Source organism: Eucyclogobius newberryi, unplaced genomic scaffold (genome assembly GCF_026437365.1).
Source record: "Eucyclogobius newberryi isolate DKJ021-1_F unplaced genomic scaffold, fEucNew1.0.hap1 SCAF_12, whole genome shotgun sequence".
Taxonomy (NCBI): domain Eukaryota; kingdom Metazoa; phylum Chordata; class Actinopteri; order Gobiiformes; family Gobiidae; genus Eucyclogobius; species Eucyclogobius newberryi.
Window position 1 is genome coordinate 14,753,831 of NW_027315746.1, and position 27,757 is coordinate 14,781,587.

A 27,757-nucleotide genomic window follows, 5' to 3' on the forward strand; every position below is an offset into this window, starting at 1 on the left:
TAAATTATATGAAATAATTTCTTACGTAGTCTCATTTTTTAATTTTAAATGACCGACTTCTGTGTAAATGTTGTTGTAGCAACCCGAAAGTAAATATATTGACCTTTACGTGTACGTAAGTGAACGTACGAAGCTGTGAAGCTGTTGGAAAATGACCGAACCACGATGCGAGCGATCAAATGAACTTTGACGATGCGAAATGCGCTTGTTTATCATTAGGTGTCTGTTTTTTTAGACACGGATCAGGGCTTAAGCGGCGACTAGTTGTACGTCTTCTGTCGTACGTCATCTGTAGTTGTACGTCTTCTGTAGTCGTACGTCTTCTGTAGTCGTACGTCTTCTGTAGTCGTACGTCTTCTGTAGTCGTACGTCATCTGTAGTCGTACGTCTTCAAGCATGTGCTCCATGACACGCGTTGAAAATAAATTAAAATAAATTTAATACATGAAGAGAGAAAAAGAGAGATTGGGTCCAAAGCGCTAATCACGTGACTCAGATGGTTTATGAACCGCTTTGTTTCACTAGGGGGCGGGGCGTTCTCTGGGGTCCTTAATCGAACCAATAATAATAATAGTATGTCTCAAACCTATGACTCTAAAGTCTCAACCTGCTCCACAAAGTTTAAAAAAGTGTTTTGCTTGTTTGTGAAAGGCGAGATAAGTTATAATCTTAGGATAGTCACATGCTCTGGAGTTGTATCACGCTGGACTTACAGGTATTTCGAGTCGGGGGTAAAAGAAAGCCCTTGCTTTATCAAATCCAATGTTTTTGAATTCATATTATTCTAAAAACACCGTTGCATCAATAACACACACGACTAAAATGTTATTTTATCGGTAACTATAGCACATAGATTGTAGTTCAAACCACTGTGGATGTAGTAGTACTAAAACATGCCACTAGATGTCACTCTGGAAAAGTATTCTTGTTTGGTGTTTTATGGCGGTTGGTATCTCATTGTTACATTACCGCCACCTACTGTAGTTGTAGTAACTTTAGACTCGTCAGACTTCATTCTTCATCGAACTGTTGCTGTCAAAGCCTCGAAGCGTTTGGTTCAAATGCTTTGTTTGTTTCACGAGGCTTCTCTTCGCTCAGCGCTGCTCTTGAGCCACGTCAGCCCGCTTCACCCCGGGTTGCACTGACACCACAGAGGGGCTTTGTTGGTGCCATGGCTCGGATGAGTATCCGCGTGTGCACCGTGTTCTGCCTGCTCGGGGTCGGCGTCCTGTACCACCTGTACTCCGGGGACATCTCCAACCGCCTGGCCGCCTTCAGGTGAGGCTTCTGGGGAATGCTGTGGTCTGACACGTACGATCTCCATGAACTTAACTCACAGTTCATTCTGTTTGCCTGTCTAAAGACTCAATAAAGGACATGTTTAGTATGTTGTAGTTATGGGATTTGTCATCTTGACTGGTGGTATTTATGAGTTAAACACGGGGATTTATATTATACATAGTTCTAGTATTTGGGTCCATTATTCCTTGTACACTTAATGCCACGTATTGGAATAAGTAAGATGACAAGCCAGTGTACTTTTTATTTGAATGGATCAAAACCCTATATTGGAGTTAAAACGAAAATCAATGCCATCTGTGTTTAAAGTTACTGTTCTTTGTTATTTGGGTTTAATTGTGTGTTTTATATTGTTTATGTTGTTGCAGACAAAGGAGAAATGTTGACTTGAGGGACCTGCTGGCCCTGTCTGTGGAGGCTGCTGTTCTGGGGGGCAAAGAGGTGAAAACATTAGCTTCAAACCTTGTCAACATCATTAAGGTAATAATATGTGATTTTGTGTGGACAGGTAAAGCGAGTACGGGAGGAAAATGGCCTACAGGAAACGTCCAAAGGCAAGACCAAAGAGGGGGCCAACGACCCACTCACTATGGGAGACCTCGAGTCCCACAGGAAAATGTACCATATCATAAGAAACACATTTCCTGAAATCACAGTGAGTGAAACTCTTTCCATTTTCTCCGCAATATTTAAATTTACATACAGATTATTAGAACATCTTAGAATAAACTGGCACATTCAGAACGAAAATGCAATCATTGTTCCAGTCCAATGTGGTGTTTTGTCTGATGTGATGAAAAATAATGATGATCACAAGTATTTCCACATAGATTGATCCTGAATTTGGATCAAATAAAATTTTGTCTAGCTTGAAAAACAAATAAAATGTTTTTCAATAACAATTTCCTGAACATAAAGAAAACGGACTTTAAATAATTGCCGTTTAAAACAAACAAAAACATTGTGAGGGGAACGCTGTAGAGCTCTCAGTTAAAAATAAACTCCTTAACAATTAGAAATGACTGAAACTTGCTCTCAATTAAAACACAATAAGTTACACAGCCCTAGTTCTATAAGTAGCCATTGTTCTTGTTTGGTTTGTCATTAAATCAAGTGTGTGTTTTGGTGTGTATAATTTACACGCCTCGCCACTCCTGTAGCTTTTGTGCCCGTGTCCTAAAATATATTTATGTATTCTCATTTCATGACCAAAACAAATTTCAAACAGTGTGCGTCACCACTAGGGATGTTAAGATGTTTTTTTTTTCTCCAATTACCGTGATTATTGTTTATGACCACGGTAGTTTATTCATGGGGTTTTTGGAACCTGTGGTATACTGCAGACAGGCCATGCCAGCCCTGCAGGCAGGCCATGCCAGCCCTGGACTCTGAAACCACCTGGAACTAAGCTTAAGCGCTAAACCGGACAGAGACTTTCTTTGCTACTTCGTTTCTTTTCTTTTTGAAGTAATCTACGCCGTTTACGTGGATCAGCGCTACGTCTCCAGATGTCTCCAGGTGTGTGTGTCAGACAGAGGGGAGCCCAGCGTGTCAACAAGCCCTATCTGATATATATGTAGGGGAATGGGGATGGACATTCCACGGCCAGATAACAGAAAATCTCTCTTTGAACATTGGGGGTGTTCGTTCTCCCTCTCACCCTCACCGCAGGGAGCTGCTGTGACTTTTTGTGATAACAGACCTTCTCCCCAGTGACTTTCAGGAGCATTTCAGGATGCCCCAATGAAAACCACGTTTTATGTGATTATGCCATGAATGTTCGTCTGAACCAACTCCATACACCACATGTTTCACCTTGTGTTACGTATTTTTCCACTGTTTAAGGTTTATATTCCCAATGCTTTAACTCAAGTGCCCGTCACAGGTGAAAGAAGATGTAAAATGTATCTACCTCAAGAAATAATGTGTACAAACTGCCCAAAAATGTTTAACGTGTAAATGTTAAAACAGGGTTTAAATGTTTTGCCATTATTTACGTTACTCTAGCTTTATTTTCTCGGCCAGGAAATGTTAAACGGGAAATCTGCGCAGTAGCGCCCGCCCCTTTCGCTCCCAGCATGCCCTGCGGGCCAGGTATCAAAAGGACGCTCCAAGCTAGAAACTCTTCCTCTTCTCTTCCTCTTCTCTTCTCTTCTCATCCCCTTTGTCTTTTCTCTTGGGAGCCGTCTCCACGGACGAGGCTTTCACTTTTTCCTTTGTCTCAACAAAAATCCGTCCGTCACGTGGTCGACAAGGCCATGCCAGCCCTGGACTCTGAAACCACCTGGAACTAAGCTTAAGCGCTAAACCGGACAGAGACTTTCTTTGCTACTTCGTTTCTTTTCTTTTTGAAGTAATCTACGCCGTTTACGTGGATCAGCGCTACGCTCTCATCTGAGTAAAGGCCGCGTGAGGAGCTAACACGCCGCTAAAGCGTTCTACCGCTAAGGAACTCTCGGATATCGCCTCCGTTGCCACCGGCGCCAAGGACCTCACAGCCGCCGCTGCCTTCCTCGCTCCACGGCCAGCACACCGCTCCACGGCCAGCACACCGCTCCACGGCCAGCACACCGCTCCACGGCCGCCGCCCGCTTCACGAACCTTCGCCGCCACACCGCTACACGCGACGCCTCGCTACGGACCTCGTCCGCGGACAAGGACCAGCCGGACGGAGTCTCTACAAACTGTAAGCCGAGTTCAGTGTGCCGTTTTTGTGGCGTGATTTGGGTAGAGCTCAGCTGTTCCTCCTCCCTTTTAGCTTCTCACTTTCCCCCTTTTTGATATAGATTAGCATAGACACGTTTGATTATCAAAGGCAAAACCCTGGTTTAACATTATCTGCATGAAATTTGCTGTCAAATCTGATATAACATCACCTGTGATTTACCTGTGCACATTTCTGCTCCGGTGTTTTTGATTGCCCCTTGGATAAATAAACTACACAAAAGAGTTATTGACTATTGTTTGTTTGAATAGACTATGTGTAAGTCCCTGAATCGTGAAACACCCTTCAGACCTTTTTAACGAGCGCGATTAAGGACCGTATCTTAGCTTTGGGTTTTACCCTGGTGCCCCGTCTTGTCTCGTTTCTGCTAAGAAATCTCCCTTAATCATAAACTGAATACATGTAGTTTGAGACCCTACATATTTGATGCCCCCGCGTGAGCCGATTAAAACTTTTCATAGTCTTTGAATCAGATTAGTACTCATATAAACTTTTGTGGACGTTTGAACTCAAACTGTATGCTGCTGTGTTGATGCTGGAATATGAGACTGCTTTGTGAACTTGCCTGCGCTGTAACGATGCTTGGATAAACCGTACGCTGCTGTTACCGTACGCAAACCGCCTAGTTACTTCACGAACACGTGCACAAGATAATTATCGAACCTGGGGAAGCTTATTAGGGCTGTAACGCCGCATAAGCACATCCGCCCCAAGACGGCAGGGGCAGTACGGCGAATTTCCCGTCCCCGAACAACTGCCACGCTCGTGAATACTTTTGGCTCGCTACCAAATGACACGAGCAGAAGCTAATACATAGGCTACGGCCCTGAGCTAGCACAAACACGAGCCGAGCTAGTATGCTAAATGCCATGTTGTTGTGCTAACCGCCATTTTGTCTTTACAAACCACGCGGCCGAGCGTGGATGCTAACGCTAACACATGAGCTAAATGCTAACAAAAGCCGTGTAGAGCGTGCTGAGTGACGACTCGACGCTAACTCTGACCCCCCCTAGAGGCGGTCCCAAGCGCCCTGCGCCCAGCTGGAATTCCTCCGGAGGAAAACTGTCCAGCCCAGGAGCTTTGTCTCCACCTAGTGGTCATTAATTTGAATCACACTCTTAGCGGAGCTTTGTCTCCGCCTAGTGGTCATTAAATTCTTTGCGGAGCTCTGTCTCCATCCAGTGGTCTTTAAATTGAATCACACTCTTAGCGGAGCCTTGCCTCCACCTCGTGGTCATTAAATTGAATCACACTCTTTGCAGAGCTTTGTCTCCATCCAGTGGTCATTAAATTGAATCACACTCTTAGCGGAGCTTTGTCTCCACCTAGTGGTCATTAAATTGAATCACACTCTTAGCGGAGCTTTGTCTCCACCTAGTGGTCATTAAATTGAATCACACTCTTAGCGGAGCTTAGCGGAGCTTTGTCTCCATCTGGTGGTGGGTAAATTGTACTACACTTTACCCTTAGGCTGACCCTGTTCCCCTGTCAACACACACCGGGGGGTGACAATTAAGTCTCACCTAGACACTAACAAGATTAGTGTTTACTTTCGCACCGCATGCTCCTCGCTGCTAACAGATTGTTTAAATGCTTTCACAGAGTTTCCCCACTGTTGTTTTAACGCTTTAATCAATATTTTTCTTTTAGAAGTGCATGGCCTGTTTTAACTAACCGCTTTGTACCTGTTCTGCTGCAAGTGTGTACACGCCCCAGAACAACACCTTGTTTAACGCTCGTTCTGCACAGCTGACGCTGTTTCAACGCGTTAACCAATATTTTTCTTTTGAAATGCATGGCCTGTTTTAATTAACCGCTGTGTATCTGTACTGCAAGTGCTTGCATGCTCCTAAGCTCACACCAATTGTTTAAATGCCTTTTTGCACAGTTTCCCCACTGTTGTTTTAACGCTTTAATCAATTTTTCCTTTTAGAAGTGCATGGCCTGTTTTAACTAACCGCTTTGTACCTGTTCTGCTGCAAGTGCGCACACGCCCCAGAACAACACCTGGTTTAACGCTCGTTCTGCACAGCTGACGCTGCTGTTTAACGCTTTGATTAAACAAAATTTTTCCTTTCTATACACTGCATGATTTTCAACTAATCTCCGCAGGTGTACCCCGGCGCTAAGTAACACTTCACTGAATGCTGCACGCTATCAGAATAACAGCTTGTTGTTTACCTGTTTGATTGCCTACTGAATGCCGGTCAAGAACAGCGAGTGTCGCCCCGATCAGACCTTGTTTCGTAATTGCATGGCCCTGACCCCGCTAAGCCTTGCCGTGTAACCTAGTGAATTGCCGCGGACACTGCATGCGTCCATGGTTGATGTCTAATTGCAATACCATTTAACATGCCTTGTTAACTGTTGTTTCATCCAAACATCAACACCCGCACGACTGCATGCCCCGCTCACGCACGAACTAGCAAGCTCCACGCAGCTACACGCACAAAGGTTTAGCCTAGCCACCATAACTTAACACGAACACTCTAAAACGTTTCTTTAATTTCTCCTAAGCGAGTGATTGTAATTCAGAAACTATCGGCGTCCCGACATACCTGCCCCACTTGACTGTTGGCAACACACAGACCTGGCAACCTGGGACCTTCTCGTCCCGACCCTGCCTAAAGTAAACATGGCGGACTCTGATAGTGATTTCATTCACTGGCCTGTAGACAACCTACACGAGTCCATGGTAGACTATACCAGTGAAGTAGCCCCTGGTGTCCTGGGAAGGAACAGGCTCCTCTCCAACAGGAACCTTCACGAGGACCTTGCGCTGTGGATTGGACTCCAACAGGCGCCAAAGGCTAAGGACATGGCCGAATGGGCCAGCCATGTTGCTATCGATTTGTATCTCTCCTCCTTGAACTTGAGCGCCACAAATCGGAAGCCAGGAAGACAGACCTGGAGGCACAGAGAACTGAGACCGCCGACCTCAGAACGGAGCTCGACCGAGCCAACGCAGACGTTGCGCTGCTAACACAGAGCGTTGACGCCAGGTCAAGATTTGAAGGAGCAAAGGAGGACGAAACCTCGTACCTCCGACAGGAGCTTCAACGGGCGGAGCAGAAATTTGCTGACCAGGAAGCTGATCTGGAAGATGCTAAGCACGCGCTCCACCGATCCATTCAGGCGACTGAAAAGGCAGAGACTGAGCTGCATGACCTTAGACTCCAGATAAGAGACCTGACTGACAGGCGAAGCCGTGCGAAACCGTCCTACGACCGACCGAGTACAGACAACCGGGAGGACCACGGGCGGGGGACTCAACCCAGTCCAACCCCCGTGGCCCGCCTGGATCCACAGAGGCTGTACTTCAAGGAAGAAAGGGGAGACTGGACAGACCGTAGCTGGCCACCACGGGGCCACGACTACGACAGACGTAAGAGCCCCACCCCGTACGCTGACAATGACCGACCCAGAGACGATCGAACCTCCGACTCTGACACGCATGGACGAACCTACGGGGGGAGGAGCCCAAGCTGGACCTACACTGACGGTAGACGACTGGGGGACGGCCGTGACCGAGACAAGTCCCGGTACCACCCCGGACCCGACTCTACCAGCTCCGCCCGACGTTATTCGGACTATGACCTACGGGACAGGCGACGCGACAGATGTGACAGCCCACGCAGACATTACGCCGAACTACAGGACGCGCGACGAGACGACCACGGTAGCCCCCGCAGGCACTACGACGACCACAGGGACGCGCGACGAGATGACCGTGGGGACACTCGCAGGTACCCCGACGACTTCAGGGACACTCGTGAAGACTATCGCGAGGGCAGAGACCCCGATAGACGCCATCGAGGCCCGACCGACCATGACTTGGACAAAATAGCCAGGCATATCTCTCGGTTTGAGCCCAAGCCAGGCGCCGCTAACGACACCAGCGCGTACCTGAGAGACATCGACTTCTATGCTGGACGCCTGTCGTATCCGTCAATCAAAGACAAGATCTTCTTGATCAAACTAACGTCCAGCCGAGACATTAGCAGCTTCATGGAACGCCAACCTCCTTACGTCCTGAAGGACTATGAGCTCTTGTGTCATGCTCTCCTCGAAGAGTACTCAGATACAGGCACCTCAATAGGGTTGCCTGCTGCCCTGATGTGCAAGCAAGACAGACACGAGGCTCCTCAAGCCTACTACGACCGATTGAGGAAAGCGTATTTTGGATCACAAAATGAAGCAGGGATGGAGGAGGACAAACATTTCAAATCTTTGTTCCTACAGAACCTCCACCCCGCAACCAGCTACCACCTGGGCGTGGCAGCCTGCCCAATAACTCAAAGCAGCCGCCAGCTGCGAGATTTAGCGGTAAGGAGCTACACCAAACAGGCAGGAACAACAATCAGAACCCAAGGCCACTCTTCCGTCCTGAGCGTCGAAAGACCTCTCGAGCTAGAGGGCACCTTGGAAAACCATCGCTCGGGAGACACCCGAGGACCGCCAAGACCGTTTAGGGACGGGGAGAACGCCTCAGGTAGGTATAACAACCGAAGGGATGCCAGACCGTTCAAAAGGGACTCCCGGCCTAACGGCTCAACGAAAGAAGAAACCCAAGGAGACTCCGCAGGTAAGTCTTCCTCTAAACCGAGTCTCGACGCTTCGAACCTCAGTAAAGAACATCTGAGTAAGGTGCTGAAAATGATCCAAGACATGAAATGGAACCAGAAAAGTAAAGCGGAGGTCCTCGCCGTAACCTCCCTCGGACCTGAGACGAGTGATAACTCAGCGCTCAGCCAATCAGAAGACGAGTTAGAAGACTTCTATCGGAGCCCTGTGGACCTGGACCCTCTGTCGGAAACACCTGTCACTGGGGACCAACCCCCTGAAGACCAGGAACTTGACAGCGACGATCAAATGACACCGGAGGCCAACGACGTCTTTGTGGTCCAGGTAAGTTCTATCTCCAGCCCACAGGATTACGACCCGTCGATCATCCAATGCGAGCCCCCCTTTACCCAGTTTCTTGGTAACCTTTCCGAAAAGGGAGCCGCACGCAAGCTTTATCTTTCAGTCCTCTTGGAGGACAACTTTGTGCATGACGCACTCCTTGATACAGCCGCCGACATCAGCTTGATCTCTCGCGATCTTTTCAGAACCTTACAAAAAGTGGCCCAGCACTCTCAACGAGAACTGAAGTCACAGCCCTGCTGCTTGGAAATCCGACCTTACTCTCAGGTCAACACCACCCTTGACGAGGTGGCCCTGATCCAGATAACGATCGGCCCCATGAAACTGATGCATCCCGTTTACGTTTCACCTATGAATTCTATTCCCCTTCTTTTAGGTCAAGAGCTGCTCAGTCGCTTCGAGCCATTGGTTGATTTTAAACGACTAAAAATTTGGGCACAAGTCCGTCGACCTCTGCCCATGCCCCAATCAACTCCGCCAGTTCAGTGCTGTGCCATCGTGACCCCTCCCAAGGTCGACGTGCCGCCAGACAAAGACCTCAACGACCTAGCCGACTCCCTGGCAAAACAAGGGGCCCTTGAAGTGGCTCCCTGTAACTTACAGGCTGACTCACTGGACAGTGAGTTGATGCCCACCCAGCCCACCCTTTCGGTGGCCGCGATCACACGGCCCCGTGCTGTCACCGGACGGCCCCAGCCCGATCGCGCCCTTCTTGAAGTGTCTCCGACCTTCGCCTCCTCTGACCTTGTGTCTCTACAAGCAGCCGATGGGGCCATAAGCCGCATCATCGGTTTCCTTCCTGACCCTGCGCCAAGTGCCATCCCTCCTGATGCACTTGCTGCCGACGCATCTCTCGCCGCGCTGTGGCGCACACGAGAGAACTTCACCTTGCGTCATGGACTGCTGGTGTTTGCCTCTGAGATCCTCACTGCACCCGCATTTGTGGTACCTCAGAGCCTCCGGGGGGTTTTGCTGACGCACGCACACGAAGCGCCAACAGCTGGCCTCCGGGGGGTCAACGCCACATACGAACTCTTGACTGACCGACAGATGACCCTCCCCCTACACCTGTTGTACAAACTGGGAGAGGTTAGCATCGCAACCGCCTACACTACCCACCAATACATGTCGGACTTACAGGAGCACCTGAAAGCGACCTTCTCTCTCGCTCAGAAGAAGCTTGAGAAAAGTGCAGAGGATTGCAAGGCTTACTACAATCAGAAAGCCCCAAACGACGAGCTCCAGATCGGGGACAAGGTATGGTATTACATCTTAGCGCACCCGATCGGACAGACAAGAGACTGGCTAACCAAGCTAACCCGAAAGCTCCTCCCACGTTGGTCGGGACCCTACGAGACTGTCAACAAACTATCTCCGGTGGTGTACCACGTGAAGATCACCAAAAGACGCAGAGAACCTACTCTGAAATGGGTTCATCTCAACCAAATCAAAGCGCACCAAAACCCCATGGGACATGTCAGGGATGCCGATAGTTCCAACTAGAACACAACTCTGACAAACACACGCCTGTTAGGGACTGTACTAACAATTGTTTTGCACAGATTGTAAAGTCTACTAACCCTAACCACTAAAACCTAATCATCAAAGAGTTACGTGCTAGTGTCTCTAAAAACATCCCCAGATGTGTGTTGACAGAAGCATGTGGTCACAACGCCTCCTCCTGGTGGCATGTGACACTTACAGACCCCAGACGTTATTGCGTATCGTGATAGCAATACATGACAGTACCGGCGGCGTTTGCGGTTAAAAACCTGTGACAGCAGGCAGCGCGTGCCCAACCTTCGTGGCGGTGCGAGACCAGGTCACAGAGACCTGGGCTAAAATAGTTGGGGGGCCGTTGACTCGTGAACACTTCCCTCCGAGAGGTGATCTTCCACTATGACAAGCATGACACAGCAGCACGAGTTGTTCTGCCCCGACGACACCTAACACAGGCGCCACCTACAGGAGCTTGGAAAATTTTAGCCAAATCCCCGACTTACAGCTGGTCCTAAGCCCGCAAAGTCCCTACCACTAGCCTCGTATGTTAATCTCCCCTGCATGCAAACCATAGAGTAGAATATTCCGTCACCTGTTTCGAACAGAAGCGGTCCAACCTAGAAGTTGCCCCCTCGCTAGGGTGAAACGTATGTCAGGAACCTTGTTAACCACTTTCGTTTTTTTTTCCACCATAGACATCCACTTTGATCTAATTTTGTACCTCGATACTACGTAAGCTACCTCGGTGTCTTAGAATCTTGTTTCTACGCCCAAATTCTTGCACTAGGAGTCAAGAGCTCTTGCATGGTTTACCACTCCCTCTCAGGATGATGTGCTGAGAGTTAGTAGCCTAGGGATAGTGTAACACCCACTAGCACCTGCCCCTCAGCCCAAATAGGAAAGCGACCAGTCCAGGTTCAGAGGTTTACCCAAATCATGCCACTCTGTGCCGCTCACTGACTCGGTAAGGACATTCCCTTGCTTCTTCATCGGAGAACCAACGGCCAATCGGGGGGTTGTAGGGGAATGGGGATGGACATTCCACGGCCAGATAACAGAAAATCTCTCTTTGAACATTGGGGGTTTTCGTTCTCCCTCTCTCCCTCACCGCAGGGAGCTGCTGTGACTTTTTGTGATAACAGACCTTCTCCCCAGTGACTTTCAGGAGGATGCCCCAATGAAAACCACGTTTTATGTGATTATGCCATGAATGTTCGTCTGAACCAACTCCATACACCGCATGTTTCACCTTGTGTTACGTATTTTTCCACTTTTTAAGGTTTATATTCCCAATGCTTTAACTCAAGTGCCCGTCACAGGTGAAAGAAGATGTAAAATGTATCTACCTCAAGAAATAATGTGTACAAACTGCCCAAAAATGTTTAACGTGTAAATGTTTTGCCATTATTTACGTTACTCTAGCTTTATTTTCTCGGCCAGGAAATGTTAAACGGGAAATCTGCGCAGTAGCGCCCGCCCCTTTCGCTCCCAGCATGCCCTGCGGGCCAGGTATCAAAAGGACGCTCCAAGCTAGAAACTCTTCCTCTTCTGTTCCTCTTCTCTTCTCTTCTCATCCCCTTTGTCTTTTCTCTTGGGAGCCGTCTCCACGGACGAGCCTTTCACTTTTTCCTTTGTCTCAACAAAAATCCGTCCGTCACGTGGTCGACAAGGCCATGCCAGCCCTGGACTTTGAAACCACCTGGAACTAAGCTTAAGCGCTAAACCGGACAGAGACTTTCTTTGCTACTTCGTTTCTTTTCTTTTTGAAGTAATCTACGCCGTTTACGTGGATCAGCGCTACGCTCTCATCTGAGTAAAGGCCGCGTGAGGAGCTAACACGCCGCTAAAGCGTTCTACCGCTAAGGAACTCTCGGATATCGCCTCCGTTGCCACCGGCGCCAAGGACCTCACAGCCGCCGCTGCCTTCCTCGCTCCACGGCCAGCACACCGCTCCACGGCCAGCACACCGCTCCACGGCCAGCACACCGCTCCACGACCGCCGCCCGCTTCACGAACCTTCGCCGCCACACCGCTACACGCGACGCCTCGCTACGGACCTCGTCCGCGGACAAGGACCAGCCGGACCGAGTCTCTACAAACCGTAAGCTGAGTTCAGTGTGCCGTTTTTGTGGCGTGATTTGGGTAGAGCTCAGCTGTTCCTCCTCCCTTTTAGCTTCTCACTTTCCCCCTTTTTGATATAGATTAGCATAGACACGTTTGATTATCAAAGGCAAAACCCTGGTTTAACATTATCTGCATGAAATTTGCTGTCAAATCTGATATAACATCACCTGTGATTTACCTGTGCACATTTCTGCTCCGGTGTTTTTGATTGCCCTTTGGATAAATAAACTACACGAAAGAGTTATTGACTATTGTTTGTTTGAATAGACTATGTGTAAGTCCCTGAATCGTGAAACACCCTTCAGACCTTTTTAACGAGCGCGATTAAGGACCGTATCTTAGCTTTGGGTTTTACCCTGGTGCCCCGTCTTGTCTCGTTTCTGCTAAGAAATCTCCCTTAATCATAAACTGAATACATGTAGTTTGAGACCCTACATATATGTCAGAGAAAGAGGCAATTATATTTTATTTAGAACATAATCTGCTTTATTAAATGGTGGGCAGGTTAATTGTTACAAAAAACAAATTTTCATTTTAAGTTTAAACATTAAAAAAATGTCGATAATTGTGATTAATAATAAAATCACCATATTTCTCCTCATGATAATTGTGACCCTAAAATTGTATACTGCTACATCACTAACTAAAAGGACTCGTAGTTTTCATTAATCTATATGCTATTTCTGCTTCTTCCCACAAGCTCACTAGCTTGAGCAATGCACTTTATGGATCTAGCACTTTACTTGAATTTATTATTATGTTTCTTAAATATATTACTTTTATCTTTTTAGCTCGCTAACTTTCACAGTGTGAATTTTTTCGCTGTACTTTTAGTGTTTTGTAACTTATGTCCATTGTTTGTGGGGTTTTTGATGTCTTGTTTGCGCTTTGAACTTTTTTTCACACATCTTTCCAATGTGGTTTTTAACCGCAAATAAACTAAACTAACTGCTTCAACATTTTGCATGGAGGTAAAATTGCCCTTCCCTCCATGATTGTTATATTGTATAATTGCAGCCTTTTTGCAACATTTCAAATGGTAAAGTATCTAAGCCTCCATGTTTCTCCTGAAGTAACTTGAAAAGAACACTTGCTTTTTGCAGGTGAACAGCGAGGAGCACGACAATGTTGTGGATAAGTCTCTGTTGTGGAGCCGGACCATTCCCAGTGAAATGGCAGAAAAGATAACGAATGTGAGTGAGGTCCCGGCCGAGAGCGTGACTGTGTGGATCGACCCGCTGGACGCTACGAAAGAGTACACAGGTACACCGCGTGTTAATGCAGGACTCAATGTACTCTGTATTCAGCTGCTGATGCTATATTCACTTGTAAAGGAAAAGAGGTCACTGTGGATTCTCTCTCTAATATTGTGCAAAATCATGCATTTTGTGTATTTGAATCAGCAAAACGTAAACAAAACCCTATTGTATAAAAGTGATGTAGTGCATTGGCTTGTTACATTACATATATTAAAATTGCATTACTTTGGTATGAAATCCTAACATAATCCAGAATTCATCATTAATGGGAGATAACTCCAGCTACATTTACATGATTAACAAAGACAAATTATTATGTATTTTTAGCTTACTACAGGAAGATAGTATTTATTATAATAGAAAGAGAATATGACCTTTTATTTCTAGCAATATCCATTGTCCTTATCTCGTTCCACCTGGGTAATTGTTGTTTTCATAGAAAAAATAAAAAGAAATGTCAAAGGGAGCTAGCATAAAGTAAAAATAAATAAAAGTGCATTACTTGACAATAAAATCGTATTACATCAAAATAAAAGATATCACTGCACAGGTAAGTAGGTCAACATAAACGTCCCATTATGAGTGTGATGATGTCAAAAACTGAATGACATGTTTTAAACCAGTTTTTCTTGTCTCCAGAGAATTTCCTGAAGTATGTGACTACAATGGTGTGTGTCGCTGTTGATGGGAAACCAGTGATCGGGGTCATACACCAGCCTTTTAATGGCTTTACAGGTGAATAAAAACTATATTTATACAAGTTGATTGCATTACATGTAATTTGCTTTTCTGGGTAGTCTTGGAGTCTGGAGTCTTTAGACGACAACAAGAATGGAAACTGATACAGCAATACACTTCATGAACTTTCAGACTCTAAAATGTGCCTTTTCTTCCTTTTGCCTGTGTGAATCCAGAAAACCAAACAAACAAGGCGACTGTGTTGTAGAATCCTATTAATAAAACATAATTCATTAATTTTCTACCGCTTGTTCCCGTTCACGGTCACGGGTGACTGGAGCATATCCCAGTGACTTTGGGCCTTAAGCGGGATACACCTGGACAAGGGCCCGCTCGTCACAGGGTTAGCTTGTCACATAGACACAAAGACAACCATTCACCCTCACATTTATTCACTAGGGGCAATTTACAGTTGCCAATTGACTCACAGATGCATGTGTTTGGAAGGTGGGAGGAAGTTGTAGAATCCGGAGAGAAAACATGATGTACCAACTAAATCTTTGAGAGGCTGCCAATAGAAACATGTTTTTATTAGGTTTAAGCCTGTCTGTTTCTTTCACAGCCTGGGCTTTGGTGGGACATGACTCAAATGTCCAGGCTCGATCGTCCTACAGTGTCACACCACCAAAAGTCATTATTTCAAGGTCCCACCCTGGAGAGGCAAAGAACTATGTCCAAGAAGCATTTGGGAACAACACCACAGCCATACAAGCTGGTGGAGCAGGTAATGACACAAACACTCATTTTAATTTAATTCATTTTTGTGTGTTTGGAAGTGTTAAAATGTTTTTGTCATGTATTTCTCAGGATATAAGGTGCTCTCTCTGTTGGACCTGCCTGCTGGAGAGTCTATAGACCAAGCTGACGTTTATGTTCACATCACAGCCATAAAAAAGTGGGACATTTGTGCTGGAGATGCACTGCTCAGGGCACTGGGTAACGATTCAATATTTTACCTCCTATTATTGTTTTTTTCTTTTTTACATTGCCGATAAACTCTGCAGATGTTTTTGAGCCATATTTTGGGATAATTTCCCTCCAAAATATTGAAATTACTACAACCTTAATTACGATCTATGCTTTTCACGGCCCTGTATAAAAAAAGTATACCACCCACAATCCTGTTTTTACTACAAACTCAGAAGGGACCAGAGTAATCACAGTTTGTGCAATGCCATCCTTTAATCTAGGTGTTAAAATAAACCATCTAAAGTACAAATATATAACTGTTCTATCTCAGCTGTTGTATTCTGGCAGCAAAAATTAGTACTTATCAGTGTCTGTAATTTTTGTATATGCATGAAAAGAATACATCCTGGGCGAATCCATTGTTTATAATTCATTGTTGGTGAGAGTATATTGTAAAAATGTAGAAAATAAAAGCTCACGCTTGCACTGTTGTTGCAGGAGGTCACATGACCACTCTCAAAGGGGAAGAGATCGACTACAGAGACACGCCTCTGAACAGTGGAGGACTGGTGGCCACTGTGGGACTGGACCACAAGGCTGTGCTGGAGAAACTACCGGCCTGGGACCCAGAGAAGCACCGACACACGCACTGAGCTACTAAAGATCGTGAAAATGGAGCAAAAATGGTTAAAAACACTTTGTGGGTCTGAATGCTCAAAACCTTGAAGTCAAAGACCGACTGGTTCAATGGTACAGTTTTCCCTCGTTCCAAATCTATGATAAAGACATTTGTGAGCCGCTGATCATCCATCACCACTTCATCAAAAGAGGAGAGACATTATTATGAACGATCAACCTTCTGGAGACGTTTTCACAATATTTAGTTACAGAACTTTCTACGTACTATTTAAAATGTTTGGTACAGATGCACTTTCAGCATTCATTCATTACACTGTAGTTCTCTGTTGCACTTAAACCCTTCAGCTGATTTGATAGCGAAGCAGCTGTACAAAAACTGGTTGTTCTTAAGCACAAAAAGAAGCAAAATGTACCGTTTTTCATTCACATCATTGTGAATGAAAAACAAATGTTTACATATATTTTTTCTTATTTATAATTACAATATGGATGCAAATACAGCCCTGCGTTTCTGTTATATGCACTGTGAAAAATACTGTCTTTTATCTGCAGAGTAACGTTTTGTTCATTTGAATGCATACATTATATAAAATATCTTATTACGTAGACTTGTATTTTTTTCAAACTACCGACTTCAATTTCAGCGTTGTCTAATGTCTTTGCAACCCGGAAGTAAATGTATTGACCTTTGCGTGTACGTAAGTGGACGTAGCTCAATCGGAAAATGACTGAACCACATTTGTAACACTGCCGCTTCGTCCTCGCCTCGGGATATGTCTGGTGTTAAAGGTGCGAGCGATCAAACGAACAACCCTTTGACGATGCGAAATGCGCTTGTTTATCGTCAGGTTGCCCGTTTTTCGGTGTTCTAGCCGCGGGCACGGATCGGGGCTAAGCGGCTAGCTCTTGCGCTCGTCGTCCACAGCTGCACTTTACGTCTTTCCTGCTGACTTCAGGTGAAAGAAGCGTCCTCCAGGTGAAGTGACAGCGCCGCACTTCAGCCACGTCAGTCCGCGTCACCTCGGGTTGCACTGACACGACAGAGGGGCATTGTTGGTGCCATGGCTCCGATGGGTATCCGCCTGTCGCCCCTCGGTGTGGCCGTGTTCTGCCTGCTCGGGGTCGGCGTCCTGTACCACCTGTACTCCGGGGTAATCTCCAACCGCCTGGCCGCCTTCAGGTGAGGCTTCTGGGGAATGCTGTGGTCTGACACGTACGATCTCCATGAACTTAACTCACAGTTCATTCTGTTTGCCTGTCTAAAGACTCAATAAAGGACATGTTTAGTATGTTGTAGTTATGGGACTTGTCATCATCTGGACTGATGGTATTAGTATTATATTGTACACATTCGAATGGATCAAAATGCTATTGAAGTTAAAAACGAAAAGCAATGTTATTTGTTATTTGGGTTTAATTGTGTGTTTTATATTGTTTATGTTGTTGCAGACAAAGGAGAAATGTTGACTTGAGGGACCTGCTGGCCCTGTCGGTGGAGGCTGCTGTTCTGGGGGGCAAAGAGGTGAAAACATTAGCTTCAAACCTTGTCAACATCATTAAGATAATAAGGTAATAATATGTGATTCTGTGTGGACAGGTAAAGCGAGTACGGGAGGAAAATGGCCTACAGGAAAAGTCCAAAGGCAAGACCAAAGAGGGGGCCAACGACCCACTCACTATGGGAGACCTCGAGTCCCACAGGAAAATGTACCATATCATAAGAAACACATTTCCTGAAATCACAGTGAGTGAAACTCTTTCCATTTTCTCCGCAACATTTAAATTTACATACAGATTATTAGAACATTATAGAATAGATTGGCACATTCAGAACGAAAATGCAATCATTGTTCCAGTCCAATGTGGTGTTTTGTCTGATATGACGAAACATAATAATGATCACAAGTATTTCCACATAGATTCATCATGAATTTGGATCCAATTTAATTTTGTCTTGTTAGAATTAAATAAAAATGTATTTTAATAACAAGTTTTTGAACATAACACAAGACAAACTTTAAATAATTGTCGTTTAAAATAAACAAAAACATTATGGAGGGAACTCTGTAGATCTCTCAATTTAAAGGAAACTCCTTAACAATTAGAAATTACTGAACCTTGCTCAATTAACATACAATAAGTTACACAGCCCTCATTCTTTAGTACCCATTTCTCTTGTTTGGTTTGTCCTTAAATCAAGTGTGTGTTTTGTTGTGTAAAATTTACACGCCTCGCCACTCCTGTAGCTTTTGTGCTTGTGTCCTAAAATATATTTATGTATTCCAAAACAGAGAGAGGCCATTATTTTCTATTTATCAAATTGTCTGCTGTATTAAATGATTGGCAGGTTAATTGTTATAAAAACAAATCTTCCTCTCACAGGAATATTTGCAAGTTTAAACAAAAAAAAATACAGTGTTTCCTTTTTTTTTTTTTTGCTGATAATTGTGATTAATAATAAAATCACCATATTTCTCCTCATGATAATTGTGACCCTTAAATTTTATACCGTGACATCACTAACTAAAAGGACTCGTAATTTTCATTAATCTATATGCTATTTCTGCTTCTTCCCACAAGCGTGACTAGCTTGAGCAATGCACTTTATGGATATAGGATCTACCAATTTACTTGCTTTTATTATCATGTTTCTCAAAAATCCTATTACTTCATCTTTTTAGCTCGCTAACTTTCACAGTGTGATTTTTTTCGCTGTACTTTTAGTGTTTTGTAACTTATGTCCATTGCTTGTGGGGTTTTTGATGTCTTGTTTGTTCTTTCCAATGTGGTTTTTAACAGCAAATAAACTAAACTAACTGCTTCAACATTTTGCATGGAGGTAAAATTGCCCTTCCCTCCATGATTGTTGTATTGTATAATTGCAGCCTTTTTGCAACATTTCAAATGGTAAAGTATCTAAGCCTCCATGTTTCTCCTGAAGTAACTTGAAAAGAACACTTGCTTTTTGCAGGTGAACAGTGAGGAGCACGACAATGTTGTGGATAAGTCTCTGTTGTGGAGCCGGACCATTCCCAGTGAAATGGCTGAAAAGATAACGGATCTGAGTGAGGTTCCGGCCGAGAGCGTGACTGTGTGGATCGACCCGCTGGACGCTACGCAAGAGTACACAGGTACACCGCGTGTTAATGCAGGACTTGATGTACTCTGTATTCAGCTGCTGATGCTATATTCACTTGAAAAGAGGTCACTGTGGATTCTCTCTGTAATATTGTGAAAAATCATGTATTTTGTCTATTTGAATCAGCAATACGTAAACAAAACCCTATTGTATAAAAGTGATGTAGTGCATTGGCTTGTTACATTACATATATTAAAATTGCATTACTTTGGTATGAAATCCTAACATAATCCAGAATTCATCATTAATGGGAGATAACTCCAGCTACATTTACATGATTAACAAAGACAAATTATGTATTTTTAGCTAACTACAAGAAGATAGTATTTATTAAAATAGAAAGAGAATATTACCTTTATTTCTAGCAATATCCATTGTCTTTATCTCATTCCACCTGGAACATTACAACTGAACAGAACAAAACATGACACAGGGAACTAGCATAAAGTAAAAATAAATAAAAGCGCATTTCTTGCCAATAAAATCATATTTTATAAAATAAATGTGATTTTATTTTAATAAATCACAGCACAGGTAAGTAGTCCAACATGAATTTTCCCAATTTGTTCATAGTTTGTTAAATTTGTCCATTTTCAAATTGAGTCTGAATGTCTTTTTTTCCCATTTGTGGAATGTCCATTATTATGTCAGTCCAGTCTTTAATTGTCGGCTCAGTTTGTGTCATCCGTTTTTTTGTGATGCACCAAGTATATTCCAAAGGCTTTTAGATAGGATTTGAAAACACCCCGTCCAAATAATTGTGTCCGGGGGTACGGGGGCCGATTAGGTAAAAAAAACGAGTAGCTTCGGCATTCTCCGGACCATGGCTTGGCAGCCAATCAGAGCCAAGCACACAAATTTCGTCGTCCAATCAGCGCACAGCATGCAAATTTTCACTTGTAAACAGTCAACTGTAATGGCGGACTATTGTCAAATGTTTCCCGGCCAGATTTAATGATAATATTCCCTTTTTTCCCTAAGATTTAGTAATAAATTGGCCGTCCCTGCACTCGAAAATGCCCTTCCACATTTTAAAATACCCCGTCCAAAATACCGGAAGACGGGTCTCTATCTAAAAGCCTGAAAGGTATCCACTTATTGACTCCATAGCAGAAGTTTTGAGGCCCAAATACAGTTCTGAAATTGAGTGGGATGTCAAAAATGATGATGTTAAAACCAAATGACATGTTTTAAACCAGTTTTTCTTGTCTCCAGAGAATCTCCTGAAGTATGTGACTACAATGGTGTGTGTCGCTGTTGACGGGAAACCAGTGATCGGGGTCATACACCAGCCTTTTAATGACTTTACAGGTGAATAAAATATAAAAAATGGGCCTTTTCTTCCTTTTGCCTGTGTGAATCCAGAAAAACAAACAAACTGACTGTGTTGTAGAATCCTATTAATAAAACATGATGTAACTAAATCTTTGAGAGGGTGCCAATAGAAACATGTTTTTATTAGGTTTAAACATGTCTGTTTCTTTCACAGCCTGGGCTTTGGTGGGACATGACTCAAATGTCCAGGCTCGATCGTCCTACAGTGTCACACCTCCAAAAGTCATTATTTCAAGGTCCCACCCTGGAGAGGTAAAGAACTATGTCCAAGAAGCATTTGGGAACAGCACCACAGCCATACAAGCTGGTGGAGCAGGTAATGACACAAACACTCATTTTAATTTAATTCATTTTTGTGTGTTTGGAAGTGTTAACATGTTTTTTGTCATGTATTTCTCAGGATATAAGGTGCTCTCTCTGTTGGACCTGCCCGCTGGAGAGTCTATGGACCAAGCTGACATTTATGTTCACATCACAGCCATAAAAAAGTGGGACATTTGTGCTGGAGATGCACTGCTCAGGGCACTGGGTAACGATTCAATATTTTACCTCCTATTATTGTTTTTTTTACTGGCCGCTGTCAACATCAGTGATGTCCATGGCCCAGCAGATTTTTTTTTGAGCCGATATTTAGGGATAATATGAAATTACTACAACCTTAAATACGATCTATGCTTTTCACAGCCCTGTCTATAAAAAAGTATACCACCCACTATCCTGTTTTACTACAAACTCAGAAGGGAGCAGAGTAATCACAGTTTGTGCAATGCCATCCTTTAATCTAGGTGTTAAAATAAACCTTCAAAAGTACATATATATCTGTAAAATATATTGTCAAACTGGCCTGCTGTTGTATTCTGGCAGCAAAAATACTACTTATCAGTGTCTGTAACTTTTGTATCTGCATGAAAAGAATACATCCTGGGCGAATCCATTGTTTATAATTGTTGGTGAGAGTATATTGTAAAAATATAGAAAATAAAAGCTCACACTTGCACTGTTGTTGCAGGAGGTCACATGACCACTCTCAAAGGGGAAGAGATCGACTACAGAGACACGCCTCTGAACAGTGGAGGACTGGTGGCCACTGTGGGACTGGACCACAAGGCTGTGCTGGAGAAACTACCGGCCTGGGACCCAGAGAAGCACCGACACACGCACTGAGCTCCTAAAGATCATGACAATGGAACAAAAATGGTTAAAAACACTTTGTGGGTCTGAATTCTCAACCTTGAAGTCAAAGACCGACTGGTTCAATGGTACAGTTTTCCCTCGTTCCAAAACGATGATGAAGACATTTGTGAGCCGCTGATCTTCCATCACCACTTCATCAAAAGAGGAGAGACATTATTATGAACGATCAACCTTCTGGAGATGTTTTCACAATATTTAGTTACAGAACATTCTAAGAACTGTTTAAAATGATGCAGATGCACTTCCAGCATTCATTCATTACACTGTAGTTCTCTGTTGCACTAAAACCCGTCAGCTGATTTGATAGAGAAGCAGCTGTACAAAAACTGTTTGGTGGTTCCTAAGCACAGTAAGTGGCAAAATGTACGTATTCACATCATTGTGAATGAAAAACAAATGTTTACATGTATTTTCTAATCGATAATGGTAAATGTGATGCAAATACTGCCCTTAATATGAAAAGAAATCCATCTTTAGCATTTCTATTTACTTTAAAGTTATTTTTGCCAACTATCTCAAGCAAATGGGGCTTATTAAAGTGTCAAGATGTTTTATGCCAAGCAGTAACACAATTTGAAGTAAACATTTTGCTAAAGGACCTGAGGATTTGTTTCAAAATCAAGGATTTGTTTTATTATTACTGTAATAAAAATAGCTGTTCTCAATGATAATAACTCGCAAAGACGCTATAAAATAAGCTTTTTTTCTGCTGTGAAAAAAGACACCAGCAAATTGAATTCATTTTTTGGGGAAAAATACCTGAAATGTTAAGAGAAGAATGTGCTGGAAATGAGGACATTAGGGCTTTTTTGTTTTGGTCGGTAGATGCAATAATTAAGCATACAACATCTAACCTTGTTCTGAAGACAAGATGGCAAAAATACAAAAACGACAAACAGTTGCTGGTTAGAACATGGTCATTCAATCTTCACGAGACACACAATGGATCTTGGGCAAAATTAATTTGTGATCATCGCCGATGTGTGTTGAGACTGAATGGCCACTGATCATATGCAAGGATTTGCTACCCGCGGTGAGGCAGTATATATCGCCGTGGGCAACAAGAATGGATTTTTTGTTTGCTGCAGTAAATTGATCTGAGCAGAGATGTTTTCAGTAGGGATTGTCTACAGGCTGGTTTGAATTACTGCCTGATCCTTGTACAACTGCTGTCTCTCAACCTGCCTCTGCTGTGAGCTTTTAATAAACGGTCCTTGTGCATGCAGATATGGGCAATTGTTTAAGTTCATTGAGCCTGAGCTGACAGATTAGCCTCCCTAAAAGTAAATATGAGTGACTGCCAGGGAATTTACTGTAACTCAATATTGTGGACTTTCCCCTACAACATTTGAATATGGTGCAGTTTTTGTTACCACTTCAGTGTTGTGTGTGTGTGCCTCAGTGTCTCTTCCCTCTCTCCCCGTTTCACACAATAGCTGTCCGGTCAAATAATTAAGCTTTTGAGCCATAAGATCTTATAAGATAAAAGTTACCTTAGAACCATAAAAAGTGATGACGTTCAATAAGCAATATATGAACATAAATAAAAGAGGTTTATTTAATTATTTTGGTCGAACAGTAATACACATTGACAGAATAACATTATTTTTTGTGACATTTGCCATTATAATAAAATAAAAAAAACAGTTGCGTTTGCTTTAAAGCCTGGACAGCCCTTTCTCAGGTGCTGAAACTATATACATGGGTAACAGAATTTCCTTTACCCTCCGCGGTGAATCTGGGCATGGTATTGTTCTTAACGTGCGTTTGCCAGCTTGTTGAGGATGTGTTCAAGAGATTCATCCAAATCTCTCCTCTGGTTTGTGTAGTCCAACACCTGACGGTCTGTGACACTCCGGAGCCACTCCATGTTTGCAGCCAATAAACGCGCCCAAAGGTTCTGGACATGCAAGAAGAAAAACAACAATCATCAATCAATATTTGCAATTAGATTATGTCAATTAACCAAATCAGTTAGATGCAATATCGTGATCTGCAGTTCCTACATTTGGTTTAAAAACATAGAAATGATGTAAAAACAACAGTAAGTAATACAAATTTAGTGAAGATCGGCCACATACAAGTCAGTCATGTTTTACAGCTTTAATTGGTGCATTTTTAAGTAGTGCACCTTTGAATAATCACAACATTGTTAAAATGTTCTAGATCATATGTTTCTCTTGACTGAATTGATTATGGAAAGTGTGTTTTCATAAAGCTTTTTGTGTAAATGCAAAATACATGTATACCCGTTCTTCCTTCGTGAGGCAGCTTTCAGATTCAGAAATGACGCCTTTGATATGAGCCAGATATGAAGCAAAGCCCTGTTCTGCCTCTGCACAGACACACACAGACACACACATACATCATAGAACAAAAGCTTCTTTTACTCCGAGTATGTAACAGAAGGGTAAAGCGCACGCATACCTTCCAGCAAGAGGCAGTTCACACAATCTTGCCTTGAATATTTCTTTGCCAGATCAATAGGCCGCTCTCCTCTGAAGTTCTGAATTTTATAGTCGGCTCTCAACTTCAGCAGAGTCTGCACTGTGTCCACATGACCCCAGCAGGATGCGAGGTGGAGGGCTGTATACCCTAGAAACAGAAGCAAAAATATATTTAAAGGTATAAGTAGAAGTCGCTCATTATTATTATCATTATCAAAGCAAACTGTGTGGTAAAACTAGAAATGACAGTATCTTTTGGGTGAGAATGGGTAAAGTGGGACACTTTTTGAAAATTCTGTTTCTTGGATTTTTCGTTTTTAATGTGAAATGCTAAAGTCGCCTTCACAGGGAAAAAAGCATATCAGAAACATTACACACAGAAGTTAGTATTAGCATGTATTGGTCTCGTGTCAGGCTTTTGGAGGCAATTTAATTTTGATGTTGAGAAAACACACACAAAAAATAAACGGCAACTGTATTTACTATTTGGCTAAAGAAGAGGCTACAGATTAAATGTATAATTTGAACCAGAACGTGTAGTGTAGAGCCACGATGGGCCTGTGTATGTGACGCTTGAGCCTTCAGGCTGAGAATTACCCTTTTTCACTGTTAACGTCCATAAGATCATTTGTCACGTTACGAACATAATCTCATATCCACAAGTCAGCCCCTATTATTTATAATCTCATATCCACAACTCAGCCCATATTATGTATAATCTCATACCCACAACTCAGCCCCTATTATTCATAATCTCATATCCACAACTCAGCCCCTATTATATATAATCTCATATCCACAACTCAGCCCCTATTATTCATAATCTCATATCCACAACTCAGCCCCTATTATGTATAATCTCATATCCACAACTCAGCCCCTATTATGTATAATCTCATATCCACAACTCAGCCCCTACTATTTATAATCTCATATCCACAACTCAGCCCCTATTATGTATAATCTCATATCCACAACTCAGCCCCTACTATTTATAATCTCATATCCACAACTCAGCCCCTACTATTTATAATCTCATATCCACAACTCAGCCCCTATTATTTATAATCTCATATCCACAACTCAGCCCATATTATGTATAATCTCATACCCACAACTCAGCCCCTATTATTTATAATCTCATATCCACAACTCAGCCCATATTATGTATAATCTCATACCCACAACTCAGCCCCTATTATTCATAATCTCATATCCACAACTCAGCCCCTATTATATATAATCTCATATCCACAACTCAGCCCCTATTATTCATAATCTCATATCCACAACTCAGCCCCTACTATTTATAATCCCATATCCACAACTCAGCCCCTATTATGTATAATCTCATATCCACAACTCGGCCCCTATTATGTATAATCTCATATCCACAACTCAGCCCCTATTATGTATAATCTCATATCCACAACTCAGCCCCTACTATTTATAATCTCATATCCACAACTCAGCCCCTATTATGTATAATCTCATATCCACAACTCAGCCCCTACTATTTATAATCTCATATCCACAACTCAGCCCCTACTATTTATAATCTCATATCCACAACTCAGCCCCTATTATTTATAATCTCATATCCCTATATATCATAACTCCCTGCTTGCAGCGTGTCCTAAAAGCTCCATAAAAAGCTTTCAACTGGTTCAAAATGCAGCAGCAAGATTACTAACAGGAACAAAAAGAAGAGAGCACATTACGCCAGTGCTGAAGTCTCTTCACTGGCTCCCCGTCGAGTTTAGAATCAAATTTAAAATTCTACTCTTGACCTACAAAGCCATAAATGACATGGCCCCATCCTACCTCAAAGATGCTATAGAACCATATCATCCAAACAGAGCTCTTCACTCTCAGAATGCTGGCCTTCTGGTGGTCCCAAGAGTCTCTAAAAGTACTGTAGGAGGTAGAGCGTTTAGCTACCAAGCTCCTGTGTTATGGAATCAGCTCCCGACCCATGTTAAATATGCTGACACAGTCTCTTCATTTAAGTCCAGGCTTAAAACGTTCCTCTTCGAAATCGCTTATGGTCAGACTAGTTAGGAACAGAAAGATAAACCCACAACTTTAGCTACGCTGCCCTAGGAGTAACTATGCTGGGGGAAGTATGACAGCTTGAGCACTATCCTCTTCTTCTGACTACTTATGCTATCAAACAATATTTATTTTTTAATTCCACTTGCAAACTGTTCACCGCCTTCTTTTTCTTTCTCTCACTCCTGAGGACCTGTTGACCCAGATGTCCCTCTCCTGGTGAAGTGGTCCCTGCCCTGTGTGGACGGTCCCTCATCTGCCTGAAGAGTGGGTCCAGCTCGCCTCCGACGGTCCCTCATCTGCCTGAAGAGTGGGTCCAGCTCGCCTCCGACGGTCCCTCATCTGCCTGAAGAGTGGGTCCAGCTCGACTCAGACGGTCCCTCATCTGCCTGAAGAGTGGGTCCAGTTCGCCTCAGTTGGTCCCTCATCTGCCTGAAGAGTGGCTCCAGCTCCAGTCTCCCTCGTGTCCGTCTGTCCGTCTGTGAGAGTCGGATCTCTCCTTCACTGGAACTCCTCCAGGTTTCAACGCTTTTTACCCAAACAGGTTTTTTTTTGTAGTTTTTCCTGGCCGAGAAGGAGACTCTAAGGACAGAGGACCCTGGGACATCGTCCCTCGCCACCACAGACATTGTTGATTCATTTCTCCCTGTGGCCATCAGAGGCAACTGTTGTTGTGATTTTGGGCCTTACAAAAATAAATTGATTTGATTTGATTTGATATCCACAACTTAGCCCCTATTATGTATAATCTCATATCCACAACTCAGCCCCTACTATTTATAATCTCATATCCACAACTCAGCCCCTATTATTTATAATCTCATATCCACAACTCAGCCCCTACTATTTATAATCTCATATCCACAACTCAGCCCCTATTATTTTGAATTGCTAGAAATTCACCCACAATTAAAGCATCGTTCCCTAATTATAGGAACATCATGCATTATACACGCTAATAAGTCTCATGAGAAAAGAAAAGTGTGTGACCTGTGCTTGTCTGCTGGTTCACTGGAGCCCCGTGCTTCACCAGTTCACTGACGATGGCGGTGCGTCCTAAAAGTCCGCCCACGAGGAGCGCGCTGCGGCCCACCTCGTCCGCTCCAGACAAGCGCTCCTCCAGGTCATCCACGTCCTGTAGAAGCTGCTCTAAGGCTTCTGCCTCTCCGCGTAACACACAGGAAAATATCGCTTCTTGTTGCGGAGTCATTTCCACGTTTCCTGTTCAGCAAGGACGCTGTTTGTTGTTGCTATGGTTACGTCTTGAGTTGTGCGGAACGCGTGAGTTCGAATTTTCCTGCAAGTTTGACCTCATAAAACACAGAGATGAAGGAAGAGAGAGAAACAAAGCGAGGGCCTAGAGTCAGGGGCCTGCGGCCTCAGGGGGTTCGGGGAGAGAAGTCATGAAATCTGGGGAGTGGGTTCTGGGGAATGAAGTCTAAAGAGTGAAGTCTATAGAGTGAAATCTAAA

At 43.6% G+C, this 27,757-nt stretch overlaps 3 protein-coding genes across 3 annotated transcripts; 2 read left to right on the plus strand and 1 right to left on the minus strand.

The window, feature by feature from the left end:
* The first annotated feature begins 1,101 nt into the window (after positions 1-1,101).
* Positions 1,102-16,301, plus strand: LOC140356150 (inositol monophosphatase 3-like). The gene is made up of 8 exons (XM_072440925.1): positions 1,102-1,278; positions 1,668-1,740; positions 1,808-1,954; positions 13,678-13,837; positions 14,473-14,568; positions 15,134-15,295; positions 15,379-15,507; positions 15,979-16,301. The coding sequence occupies exons 1-8, from the start codon at positions 1,172-1,174 to the stop codon at positions 16,131-16,133; spliced, it is 1,029 nt and encodes a 342-aa protein (XP_072297026.1). The 5' UTR covers positions 1,102-1,171; the 3' UTR covers positions 16,134-16,301.
* A 571-nt stretch (positions 16,302-16,872) lies between these two features.
* On the plus strand, positions 16,873-23,012 carry LOC140356149 (inositol monophosphatase 3-like). The gene is made up of 8 exons (XM_072440924.1): positions 16,873-17,299; positions 17,569-17,641; positions 17,717-17,863; positions 19,091-19,250; positions 20,474-20,569; positions 20,748-20,909; positions 20,994-21,122; positions 21,603-23,012. Exons 1-8 carry the CDS (start codon positions 17,181-17,183, stop codon positions 21,755-21,757), a joined length of 1,041 nt encoding a protein of 346 aa, XP_072297025.1. The 5' UTR covers positions 16,873-17,180; the 3' UTR covers positions 21,758-23,012.
* Positions 23,013-23,543: 531 nt separating this feature from the next.
* LOC140355816 (ankyrin repeat domain-containing protein 45-like) lies at positions 23,544-27,496 on the minus strand. Its single transcript, XM_072440460.1, has 4 exons — positions 27,277-27,496; positions 24,215-24,382; positions 24,037-24,122; positions 23,544-23,687 (listed from the first exon to the last, which is right to left on the minus strand). Exons 1-4 carry the CDS (start codon positions 27,494-27,496, stop codon positions 23,544-23,546), a joined length of 618 nt encoding a protein of 205 aa, XP_072296561.1.
* Positions 27,497-27,757: the final 261 nt, after the last annotated feature.

Bases quoted from the DNA above. Each gene is read 5' to 3' on its own strand.
- LOC140356149 (XM_072440924.1), top strand. From the start codon at position 17,181: ATGGCTCCGATGGGTATCCGCCTGTCGCCCCTCGGTGTGGCCGTGTTC. The intron at 19,251-20,473 runs GTACACCGCGTG...TCTTGTCTCCAG, and splicing joins CGCTACGCAAGAGTACACAG to AGAATCTCCTGAAGTATGTG. The intron at 20,910-20,993 runs GTAATGACACAA...TGTATTTCTCAG, and splicing joins CATACAAGCTGGTGGAGCAG to GATATAAGGTGCTCTCTCTG.
- LOC140356150 (XM_072440925.1), top strand. From the start codon at position 1,172: ATGGCTCGGATGAGTATCCGCGTGTGCACCGTGTTCTGCCTGCTCGGG. The intron at 1,955-13,677 runs GTGAGTGAAACT...TGCTTTTTGCAG, and splicing joins ACACATTTCCTGAAATCACA to GTGAACAGCGAGGAGCACGA. The intron at 15,296-15,378 runs GTAATGACACAA...TGTATTTCTCAG, and splicing joins CATACAAGCTGGTGGAGCAG to GATATAAGGTGCTCTCTCTG.
- LOC140355816 (XM_072440460.1), bottom strand. From the start codon at position 27,496: ATGACTCCGCAACAAGAAGCGATATTTTCCTGTGTGTTACGCGGAGAG. The intron at 24,383-27,276 runs GTCACACACTTT...TTCTGTTTCTAG, and splicing joins GAACCAGCAGACAAGCACAG to GGTATACAGCCCTCCACCTC. The intron at 24,123-24,214 runs GTATGCGTGCGC...GTGTCTGTGCAG, and splicing joins GAACTGCCTCTTGCTGGAAG to AGGCAGAACAGGGCTTTGCT.